The sequence below is a fragment of the Ambystoma mexicanum genome, chromosome 7p (genome assembly GCF_040938575.1).
Source record: "Ambystoma mexicanum isolate Mex_15411 chromosome 7p, UKY_AmexF1_1, whole genome shotgun sequence".
Lineage (NCBI taxonomy): Eukaryota > Metazoa > Chordata > Amphibia > Caudata > Ambystomatidae > Ambystoma > Ambystoma mexicanum.
In genome coordinates, this window is record NC_090939.1 from 940,273,584 (window position 1) to 940,285,664 (window position 12,081).

The 12,081-nt window shown below is 46.8% G+C and overlaps 1 protein-coding gene across 2 annotated transcripts in view; it reads right to left on the bottom strand.

Moving 5' to 3' along the window:
- Window positions 1-12,081, bottom strand: part of TFG (trafficking from ER to golgi regulator) — a 281,045-nt gene that overhangs the window by 35,840 nt on the left and 233,124 nt on the right. For both annotated transcript variants that reach the window (XM_069637270.1, XM_069637269.1), the window contains exon 7: window positions 5,305-5,397. In XM_069637270.1, coding sequence (XP_069493371.1) covers window positions 5,305-5,397 — 93 coding nt within the window. The remainder of the gene's footprint in view (window positions 1-5,304; window positions 5,398-12,081) is intronic.

Sequence of the window (12,081 nt, forward strand, 5' to 3'; positions counted from 1 at the left end):
TGAGGTGTATTGTTGTTGATTTTGTCGTTGGCCACGAAAAAAGCACCTCGCTTATTAGGAGGTCTTGGGATTTGGTCCAGGGTTTTTAGAGCTTTGTGTTCCTTCTTAGCTGTTTCCAGTGAGTCATCAACCGCCTTGCCAAACAAGTTGGAGTCTTCAAGGGGTTTGTTGATGAGGGACGCCTGTGTTTCTGGCTTGAAACCCGAGTTTCTGAGCCAAGCATGTCGCTTAAGAAGTACACCCTGGACTAGTGAACGGCCAGCCATCTCTGCAGAATCTAAGGTGTTCTTGATGCTTTGGGTTTACCTGCATACCTTCTGTCACAGTGGCTAATAAGCGGGTTTGCAAGGGCTCAGGGGCTTCTTGTAGGCCTTCGCGCACCAGTCCCCATTGGGCATCGGCGCAGCCTTCAAAAAAGTTGTATTGTTGGCAATACGCGTGGCGAAAGCTGCCGAGGATGTAATCCTCTTCCCTACGGCATAAAGCTTCTTCCCCTCTTTGTCCGGGGGTGCTTCGCTAGTAGATAGCGGAACCCCCGCCCTTTTCCTCGTGGTGGTTACTACCAGGGAATCAGGTAGGGAATGACCCCTACTATATAGGGGATCAGAGGTGAGGGGCTAAAAAGCTTCTCGATTCTTGGATTGACCCCTCTAACCAATGCAGGTGCAGATAAAGAGGGAACAAGGCGTCTCTGGTCTGAGGCAAGAAGGGGTATGGCTTGGCTAGCAGGCGGCTTTTCCTTAATTATTTTCTCAACAAAATCTACTTCTGGGGTAGTTTCCCCCGGTGTCAATTTGAAAATGTGCTGCCGCCTTGCGTAGCATTGCATTGAAAGTGGGTTGCTCATCCACAGGCGAAGGGTCGCTGACCGGTGTGGTCTGAGGAGAGGGCAGGTCTATAACATCAGGGTCTGTTGATGCCCCTGGTGAATGCCTGGGCTGTGGTTCACATATATCTGGGTCTTCCTCAAAGTCCCCTACAGGGTCTTGTAGATCCTCAGTATTTAGGAATTCTTCCTCTTCCTGAAAATGTGGATCCTCTTCAGTGAGGTCATAAGTATCAATATCTTCCTCAAGTGGGTCAAAAAGTCTTGGGAATTTGGTCCTAGGGTCTTCAGGGAGCGCCTCCCTTGGCCTTTTGGGTGTAATGTGTTCAGAAGTGAACACAAACCTATTTAGCCTGTCCATACATGATTCAAATGAGAGGTAAACAACCTCTGTTACGGAGGTAGATTCATCACTATCCCTCTCGTCACACTCGGCGGCCGCCGCCGCGGGTGAGGAATCAGCCTTCGACATGCCGTAGGCTGCCCATCTTTTGACCCTGCGTTCCTTCAAAGTTTTTGGACTAAGGAGTTTACAGGCCGCACAGCCGGCCTCGTTGTGGTCGAGGGGTAAGCAACGGTTACACCGCTTATGCTTGTCCTTCCACGGAAATTTGCTATTACGAGGGCAAAATCTAAAAGGAGTCTTCTCCATAGCTGAGGATGTAATCAGTGATAACGACCCGGAAGGAAAGGGGGCAGAAAGGGAAAGGCATTCTAGAACAAACAGAAATGTCCACAACAACCCCCACTCTCCTTATTGTGTAGGCCGGCGAGGCCGGGCCACGTGTTCGGCAGCGCCGATAGGATCGCCTCCGTCGAAACCACCGCCTTCGAAGATCTTGACTCGGCAGAGAAGTTGAATGGTCGTCGAAAGAGGCAGTTGAATTAAACAATAACTGACAAATCGACCAAGGGTCGAATAAATGGTAAATGGCAATGTCTCTTACAAGCTTCGCATAAGGCGACCAGTATTCTGGGCGGAAAAAAAAAACAATTTGAGGGATCTCGACACGCGAGGGATTTTGGGTACACTGCACGTCACTATAGGGATAGTATTACAGACACGCCTATGTCAATGTCCCCTTTTCGACTTTCGAAAAAACAAGATGGAATGCTCTGCAGTGACCACTGGATGTCGGACTATGCACGGTATGTGATTCTAAACCGATTAACAAACATCAGAAACAGAATTTCCCTTGGGGGAGGTAAGTGGCCCCCGCCAGGGCTCCCTGGAGCTGCCGCTGTGCTTGAGGACGGCTCTCCCGGTAGGGGGGGGGCTGCATGACATGCCCCCCAATCCATTTTGGAGGGTGTCGGGGGTGGGGGGGGGGGGAAGAGAGCCACCATCCCTTCCCATTACAAAATTCCCTGGCGCTTTGGGGTGCCTCACAGCCCCCCCCCCTGTAAAATGCTGTCTACCATTTTCAATTTTTTTCTTTGTTTACCCAACTCCCCTTGGCGCAGATGGGCACATTAGCGTGCCAATCTGCCCCCAGGGTGCCCAAAATCCATTGGGGGGCCTGTCTGACATTTTGCTGTGGCCGTTTCCCCCCTATCCCAAATGGATGGGGGCACGCCATGCAGGCTTCTTTGGGGCTCCTACAAATGAAGAGGGCCACCACCACTTCCCATTACAAAACCCCGGTGGTTTAGGGTGACCCACAGCCCCCCCCCCCCCCAAAATGCTGTCCACCATTTTCAATTTCAACCATCGGGGGACCTGTGACATTTTGTGGTGGCCCTTGCCCCCACCCCAAATAGATGGGGGGGCACCTCATGCAGGCTTCCCTGGGGGCAGATAAGAGGGGGGGCATATTATGCAGCTCTCCCTGGGGTCAGATGCCCCTTCCTAGGTGCAGATATCTGCCCCCACGGAGGGCTGCATGACATGACCCCCCCCTGTCCATTTTGGGTGGGGGGGGGAGATTTACAGCCCCTTTCCATAAAAACAATTACCTGGTGGTCTAGTGGGGGGGCACTCCCCCCAAAACCATCAACAACATGTTGGGGCCCATTCCCTAGGGCAGATGGGCACCCATGTGCCCCAGGGGGGCACCCATGTGCCCCAGGGGGGCCCTAACCTGCAGGCCCCACCCTTTGGGGGGCCTGCGCACACTTTCCTGGTGCCCCCCCAAATGGATGGGGGCCACCTCATGTACTCCTGCCTGGGGGCAGAAATCTGCCCCCAGGGAGGGCTACAAGGGGTGTCCCCCTTTCCCCTTGGGGTAAGGGGGTGAGGGTCACCCCCCCTTGCATAAAAAAATTAAATCCTGCTGGCTAGTGGTCCCCCACCCAAATCTCCCTTTGTTTTGTTTTTTCAATGTGCCCCCTTCCCTGAGGGCAGATTATCAGCCATATGCCCCCACGGTTATCCATATATGTGCCCCCATGCTTTTGGGGCCAGGTGGGTGGGGGGGGCCTGCTTACTGTAAGCATCACCCTCCTCCCCCCGCTTTGAAAACAAATCCCTGGTGGTCTTAGTGGGCATTGCTGGGCACAGATCGAGCGCTCTGCACCCGATCCGCGCCCAGCAATGCTTTCACAAAAGGTGTTGCTGGAAAAGGGAGAATCTCCCCTTTCCAACAACACCTCCCTGGATCTCCGGCTTGAAATACAGCCGGAGATCGAGGCAGAGCAAGGAGTACACTTTCACCGCAGCAAACGAAAATTTGATCAATTTCCTTAGAGTTAGTCAAGTGCTGTATTGAAGGGGCCCCTGAGGGACCCTCAAATGTGGAAACAAGGCAAAGTCAGCACACACGAATAGATACGCCAAACACGAGGTTCCTTTCCCAAAATCTAGGGTTTATTGCAATACAAAATAGTCCCAATTGGCCAAGTGGTCTCGCGCCCTGTGACGTGTGTCTAAACAGACCTCAGGGGACGCAAGCAAGCAAACGACGTACATCAGTTACATATATACAAAAGGAGCACCTTACAATCAGCAATGACACAGTATGACACATTTGATACCGCCCCCAATTCATTTCCCTTTGAATTAGAGGCGATGATTGACCAGTGTAACAAATATGACACCTTAGACCACCATATTTAATAACAGGTTGCAATCTCCAGTTTTACAGGCATCATTCTTTGTTTGCGAGAACACAGCGTTTCTGTTTCTCATAGGCAAGGTGTGCGTAGGAGACTGGTGCATACCAGGCCTCCCAATCCCTAAGATTCGATTCTCGCTCTGGAGGTCGGCCCGCTCTCCGGGGACTCACTGGGCTCAGAAAGGGGGGGGCCGTAAAGAAGAACATAATTAAACTCTTTAAATGCTAGTTTCGTACATTGCTATTCTTTCAAGAGACTCGCTGGCATTTATGTACTGATTAAATGCCTTGCCCCCTGTCTTCAAGGATATATGAGGGAGGGAATCAGGCATTTCTGTCTGGCTCTCCAGTGTAATGTTTCAACAGGTTTTCGTAGCCTTGGACCATTGAAGCGAAATAATATCTACAGCAAAGAAGTTTTACATGAGGCAAAGTTAAAGAGAACAGAGAAAACAAAATGGCGATTCTAGTCATCTTAAAATGGCCGCACTCTAGCTGGGCCAATAGCTACGTAATAACTAATGAGCACGTATTCTTAACACTTTAAATGAGGCGATTGGTCTTCGGCCAAACAATTATCCTACATCTCCTTACACTCAAGGGGTGTCCAGTTTTCTTGGACTGACCGTATCAGCTCAGGAGAGCAGGCATCAAAAATAGATTCTAACAAAAATAGATTTCTCATTCCTTCAGTATTCGCAAGCTCCGTCTCCACTTGAAGTTAGATGGAAAGACCTTTTCATATCTGTAACTGCATTTTTCTTTCTAGGTGGCTCGCTGTTGATACAAAAGAACCCATCCTTAAAACCAATTAAATTACCGCAATAGATGCAGTATCTTCTTTTTCACAAGGTTACTTACCTGTGAGTGCATTGTTTTTCTCTTAGCCTTTTCATAGATTACAAGTAGCGGTTGGTGGTTCGGTGGACCTCCCCCCACCCCCAGCCCCACCCCCCCAATAGGGATCGGGAGGGGGCTGATTACCAAAAGGCTGTATCTGCAAAATGCAGCCTTTTGTGCAGTAATCCGCAAGTGCTGCCTTTAGTACTCAGCCTAAAGACAGATCGAATAAGTGCCAGAGGACAAGGAACAGAAAGCCTCAAGGAGAACCTTCCCAACATGCACAGACAAACAAACAAAAAGTATTTTAGACATCATCTCAGAACCTGGGTTATCCCTATTTTAGAAAATTCAGATTCTGGTAAAAGTTATGTAGAAGGAATATATTCCTTACTTCCGTCAATGGTGCAGCTGCTTGATATTAGTTATAAGTCTGAAAACTCTGAAGAATCCCACCATCCTGTAGTTAGCTCTGGAAATATCACTTACAGTAATATGAATTGACCACAAGATATGGCAGAATCACAACTTAAAAACTCAATATCATGGGAAGCACACATCTACTTCAACGTGATCTACTCTTACCAGCATATTGCATACCATACTGTTGCTGAGGCTGGGCCTGCGGTTGTTGTGGTGGATAACCAGCCTGTTGCGGATACTGCTGGTACATCTGGCCTAAAAACAGAACCACAAAGATGCGTAAGGAGATAATACATCTAAAAGAAATTTGCATTTTTGTTTTCCTTTTTTGCGAAATAGCTCATTCGATAAACATGTTACAAAATACTAAAGGCACAAATGTGGACCTGTCCCTATCTTGCAGCAGAGACTACAACAATAAAATCTATTTTCTAAGCAACCTTTACATTATTAAGTACAAGCGTATTGTAGGCAGTGAATAGTAGTATCTAACTAGAGCAAAGGTGCACTCCTGTATCCCAGCAGGATCTGTGGTACATTAGGCAGTAAATGTATATACATGAAAATCAAATTAGAAAAACTGTGTACAAAGAAATGTTCTTATTTTGCAACATAGTTGACGAGTTGAATGAGTAGCAACAGTAAATACAAAAAAATAAAAGATCTTTCTATGAAATAAATTCACTTTAGCATACTAATTAACGTGATCAGAATCCAAAGACACGTGAACTAAATGCCAAAAAACTAAAGAAATCAGGACAAGGATTAAAAGGAAAATGTACAAAATACATAGCACATAGAAGATTATGTTACAATATATGAATGATTTCTGATCCCGTTGAGGGGATGACATTTGTCAACTGTGTGGGGTTTACACCTTCAACCTCAGTCTTTAGGGGCATTAAGGTCAATCAAATTAGGGAATACGTGGCAGACACCATGAAATATACAGAATTTGTAGACACCCGTCCAGTAGATTTTTTGTGACTTATATTTCGTAACTGCCGGGATAACCTACTCAGATTAAGGACAATAACCCTCCCTAACACATGCATCAAGTAATTTTGAAATCTCAGGCATCATCAACTGTAACAATAAGACAAGGCATCCCTTTTCTCTAATTAGACAGGTTGCTCAATTCGGCCTCAATGCAGTGTGCTAGGATGGATTTATGATGAACAGGAAAGACACTGATGCCTAGACAAACAGAGTCAAGGTAAAGTAGCAAAGCAGTAAGGCGCAGACTCGGGAGGGGTGCGGGAATAATCTGAGGCTATAAAACACACAGGCACGCCAATAATTACAGTGAGATAGAATAGTACAAATGCATTAAATTATGTATTGTATGCAAGCGCTCAACCACAGCCCGAAGGCACCGGGGCGCTGAGAGCAAATACCCCCAGCCATTGAAGTCTAAACATAAATAAACGTCTTGAAAGCCTTCTGAAAATGAAGGTGGTGAGAAGGGAGAGCGTTACACAATTTTGGGGCCATAATTGAGGAGAAGCACCCACCAATGCAGGTCTTAAAGAACCTAGGAACAACAAACAGTTTGGGAACAGGAACGCAAAACTCTGGAAGGTGTATAGCTTAAGAGTTTCGGACTGAGAAAAGGAGGGCCGGAATGCTGAGCAGCTCAATGCACAATACAAAGAATCTTAAATTCATATCAGCTGTTTTAACGGAAGACAACAAAGCAAGGGTGAAGTATGAGCAAACCTCACAGCATTAAGAGCAAGAGGCGCCAACAAGTTCCGCACAATTTGAAGGCAATGCAGTAATAAATCTGGTTGCCCTCGGTGTTCCGTACGTTTTTCTAAAGTCCAACTGGTGTGGGACTTCATAAGATTTCTCACTTGGTATTAGGGACTCATATAGGCCTGTGCTACACAAGTTGGTAGAGTGGCTGAGCAGCCAAGCTTATATTAGGAGAGAGTTAGGTGAGCTGTAGAGCAGTACAAAGAAATCAGTACATACATAGACCCAAGAAAATAGTTTGCGTCAGTTTGTTTTATTATTTACAATGCGCTCCAGACCTAGGGGTATCAGGGTGCAGAAAGCAAGAGGATTTTCAGCTTCAGTTACATTGCTGTACAGTTGTATACATATTTAAACATATTTAAACAGACAGAAGAAATGGAATAAGATAGTTTAGGTAGCTAGATTAATAAGGGCAAGGCCAAAGAAGGAGGGCACGATGTGGTGAGGTGGGATAGGTGTACATGAAAATACAGGTGAAAAGCAGTAGCTAAGAGTAAGTGGTCGTTTCCCTTGATCCGGTTAATGAGATTGTGCCTGAAGTGTGGGTAAGTTTGGTCTGCCCTAAGGGCGGGAGGAAGGGAATTCCAGATCTGGGCGGCTTCCACCAGGAAGCTACTTCCTCCGGTTTTGGATAGTTTGAATCTGGGTACTGTAAGGTGGTTGGAATTGACAGTTCTTGTGGGGCGGGTGGGGGACCGTCTCTTGAATCCATCTATGAAGTAGCGTGGGGCAGCGTTGAGGCACTTGTGTGCGAGTGAGGCTACTTTTAGTGAGATTTTGTCCAAAGTGGTAAGCCAATTATTTGATCTCCTTATGTCAGAAATATGGTCTTTTTTGGGGATACTCAATGCTGCTCCGAGAGCGTTATTTTGTAGGATCTGGATTTTGTTGGTGATATATTTGTTGGTCCCTAGATAGAAGGCTTTGCAATAATCTAGTTTTGACAAAATGAGGGCTCTTGCCAGGGTGGTGCAACTGTTGGTGGAGAGGAAGGGCTTTGCAGCTCTAATTAGTTTACATGTATAGGCCGTAGAGTAGGCCATAGAGTTGACCTGTCACAGGATTCTGGTCAAGACTCCCCCGGTCTATGATGGGGAGGGCCTCCGTTGTCAAGATGATTGTGCTTCCCAGGTTTCTCTATGGGTTTCAAAATGTGTTCTACTACATCAAGGCCCCCTTTTTCCGGCTACTGGAGAAGCTGCTTAAAGATTTTTTATGGGGGAAGGGCAGACACAAATTGCATTCTCCATGTTAACTCTCCCGTACCACCAAGGCGGCATCCAGCTCCCCGATCTTGAAAGGTACTATTTGGCAGCCCAGCTCAGCTTCATCACCAAATGGCTGGGCGACGATGTCACTCTAGAAACAAATTTGCTTCAACACGCTCGCCCCGATCCAGCTGAAAGAACTTATTTGGGCTCCTCAGTTCCTCATAGCCAAAGCTCCCTATCTGGCTACCCTTGGAAGGCAAATATGGCAGAGAACAAAGTCGCTCCTCCATCTGCAGCACGCATCTACACCAGACATTCCGCTCATCTCAGACTTGTGCCCCAACAGTGTTGATCTGGCATCCATTAGAAATTGGGAACGGTTGTGAGTGTACACCTGGTACGATGAGGGCTCTTTCCGGGACTTCTCCTCCTTACAAATGCAAGACGGCATTCCTGTCGGCCACTTCCTTTGGTATCTAAGGATCCGGAAACGAGCATGAACCAACTGGGGCACTTGGCCTGAGGAGCCCGAAACCAACCCCTTTGTGATGCTTTTATACAACTTGGGAGAAGGGGAGAGATCAGTGACCCAATTATGCTGTCACCTCATTGACAAACCTAACCCCCGCAGCTCCGATCTAAGACTTAAATGGGAAAAGGACCTAGGCCAAGAAATGTCGGACAGTGAATGGGAGAGGGTGTTGGCGTTCCCCAAGGAGGTTTCCAGAAACTCCAGATTCAGACTATTCCAGCTCAATGTACTGTATCGTTCGTACCCAACGCCGCACAGACTGGCACAGATCTACGATCAATCCCAACATAAATGCCCCTGGTGCAAGTGGGACGAGGCAGATCTTTTGCACTTGTTTTGGAGGTGCACCAAGGTCCGCCAACTCTGGGCCACGGTTGAACAGACTTGTAGGAGAGCTGGTATGACCAGGTATGAATGGACTCCCGGAGAATGCCTTCTGGGAAGCTATCCCAGACTTGCTAAAATAAAACACACTGTGAAGCTAATGGACTTGGCTTGCATCCTCACCAAGAGAACTATAGCCATGGCCTGGAAGCGACCTGATGGACCACGTTTCCATGTATGGCGTAACGAAATGGAGCGTTGGGTGGGGGCGGAGACCTCGGCCTGGGAGGAGGGCATTGCCAATTCCCCTGATGACGCAAGCCGGGCTCTTGAAGCTTGGAGGGCCCTCACACGCGAACTGTTCCATCCTTCCAATGACAACAAACCCCCTTGAACAATCCACCTACTTGTATACCAACCTATATATTGCAAGACTTTTCGTATATACTACTGCCTTCGAGTACCCGGGCTACCCCCCCTCTCCCTCGAAGGCCCTCCTCTCCTTTCTGCTCCTGCGCTCTCTTTCCCCCTCTGTGTCTAATCCCATAACAAGACTTTAGAGAACTACTTGGAGACGTTCAATGTTATAGTTAACAAGTTTCAGTTGGAATTGTTTGTTGTATTTATGGAATAATCGGCAAAATCAACAATTTTACTATGTCGCAGTGGGCACCTTTTTTACCACACTGCTGTTGTACATATTATAAATGCCAATAAAGAGATTTAAAAATAAATAGAGTTGACCTGTCTCTTGAAGGAGGGCGACATCTAGGTAAAAGCCTACAGTTTTGACTTCTTTGGCTACATTGATGTTGTTACGGTCTATGATAAAGCTTGTGTAGTTGTGGCCAAGTTTGTTGATATTAGATGTGGTACCGAGGATTAATTCAGTCTTGTCATCATTAAGGCATAGACCATGAGAGGCCATCCATGCCTGGATGATGAGGTACACTCTATTCATCAAGGCCAAATCCTTGTCATCTCCTGTCAACGGTATGAGGCTCTGGGTTTCATCAGCATAGTTAGTGTAAGTGATACCAAGACAGTCGAGACAATCGAAAAGGGGCTTTGTGAATATGTTGTACAAGGTGGGGGAGACACAGGGACCCTAGGGCACCCCCCAGGTAATGGGGATGGGGTCTGCAGATGCAGAGGTGGCGAAGATGCGCATGGTCCTGTTTAGGAATGATTGTATCCAGCCTATCGCTTCTTGCGAGAAGTGGGCGGCGGAGACCAAGTGTTTGCAGGGGATTTTGTGGTCTACTAAATCAAACGCTGCTAATAGGTCGAGGAGTAGAAGTAGATTGGCTTTACCATTGTCTCTATTCAGTCCCGTGTTGGGGTCTGAAGCCAGACTGGCGGACACCCAGGAGGTGGTTTTGTTCTAGGTATTGCTGAATTTGGAGGTATGCTACCTTGTCTAAGATTTATATTAAAATATGTATTTATATATACACAAAAGGCACAATCAATAAAAAAATCTGCAATTACTGACATTCAATTAGAAATTGAATTAAGTTATACATGGAACATTCAGGCAAGTAATTTTTGGTTATACTTTCCATATGCAGCACACAGAGTGACCTCAATTAAGGTCAGTAAAACAATCATCTTTGCAACATTGAGTATGGAGGGGAAAAAAAGGTTATACAACACACAGTCTAGCAACGGTTAATAACCAGTACACTCTCCCAGAGGGGTATAGGCAGAAAATGTGTTCACAATTAAAACCTATGGATGACCCAGCATTGCCAAAGCCAGTGGGATCAGAAGATGGATATTTTGGGAACCAGTACAGCCAAAGTGAAATGGACTGTTCCAGTTCTTATGAAGATCTTCATAAATAAACACAAATACTAATTCAGAGGAAAAGTTACTTAAGCAGTGTAATGCTAGGGTGTAAAATGCGAGCCAGAATAACATGGCGTCGATGCCAGCCATTTTGAATACTCATCTACCATTGCTGTAGTAAAGTTTGCGCTTCCACAGGCCTCACAGAATGAAGTAGCAGGGAAAACAGAGCAAGGTCACAAATATTTTGCAAGCGGACTCACTACAGTGTATAGTTATCGTATTGTCCAGTGAAGGACGAATACAGAAGGGGAGTTGGAGCGTGCTGCAGCTGCACGATAAGGGGTCTGGGAATGCATGCAAGTAGAGAAGCGCTGGGTTTTTCCACTTTCCACTGGATTTTTCCACCGTTTGTCTCTTCGACTTGTGATCTGCCTTTCGGCCAAGGGCAGAACACAATTTGGAAAGGGGGGGTGCCCCATAATGGAGAGGGCATCACGGAAAGGTGTTTGTTGGAGGTTGAACCCTGGATGTTGCAGTCTCGCTGATAGGGAGGACGCTCCGCTTCAGACCCCGATGACCATAGCAATCTCTTTGCCTACCTGCTGAGGGACTAAGCAGTGTTTGGTGGGCAAGATGTTTTCCTCTGCTTCATGGATCACTGTGATGACATTTATATTCTAATCTATCTGCATATACATGTTTGTATGCATTAGTGTTCTATTTGTTTATTATTGAATACACTGCCTACAATGAGCCATTTTTTATAACCTTATATGGTATGTGTGTATCTCTTCTGCTAGTCGGAGTCTCATTATTTGCTATTGCGAGAAGGAGCTCGGGAGACGCAAGTGTTGGTGTTCTTCCCTTATAGCCAAATAGACGCAATGCAGTCGGTAGTTCTTGAAGAAAACAGCGGCTCAAGGGGAGCCTTACTGTTCACACACAGGCTGGAAAGCCTGCACAGAGGAGTTGAGGTCAACTCTGACTTGAAGAAAACAGCACTTCCAAAACTAGGAAGCACAGAAAATGGCACACAGTATATGCAGCCCAAGCCCCACAGTACCGTAAAGAAGAAGAAAGCATAGCTGGATTTCTTCCAGGTGAAAAGTGGCAGACCCAGATTCCTGTGCCATGGTCATGGTGATGAAAGGAGGGGAGGTGTTTGGGGGGGGACTTTGGTGGGCTTCTGCAGAAGCACTAGGGAAAAGGGATCTGCAGCAATGGATCCAGCCCACTTCAGCAGCTCTGTGGTTTTGGCGCCTTTTTCTCAGCACCAAGAAGAAACGAATATTGCTGGTCGGATTTTGTCCGATTACT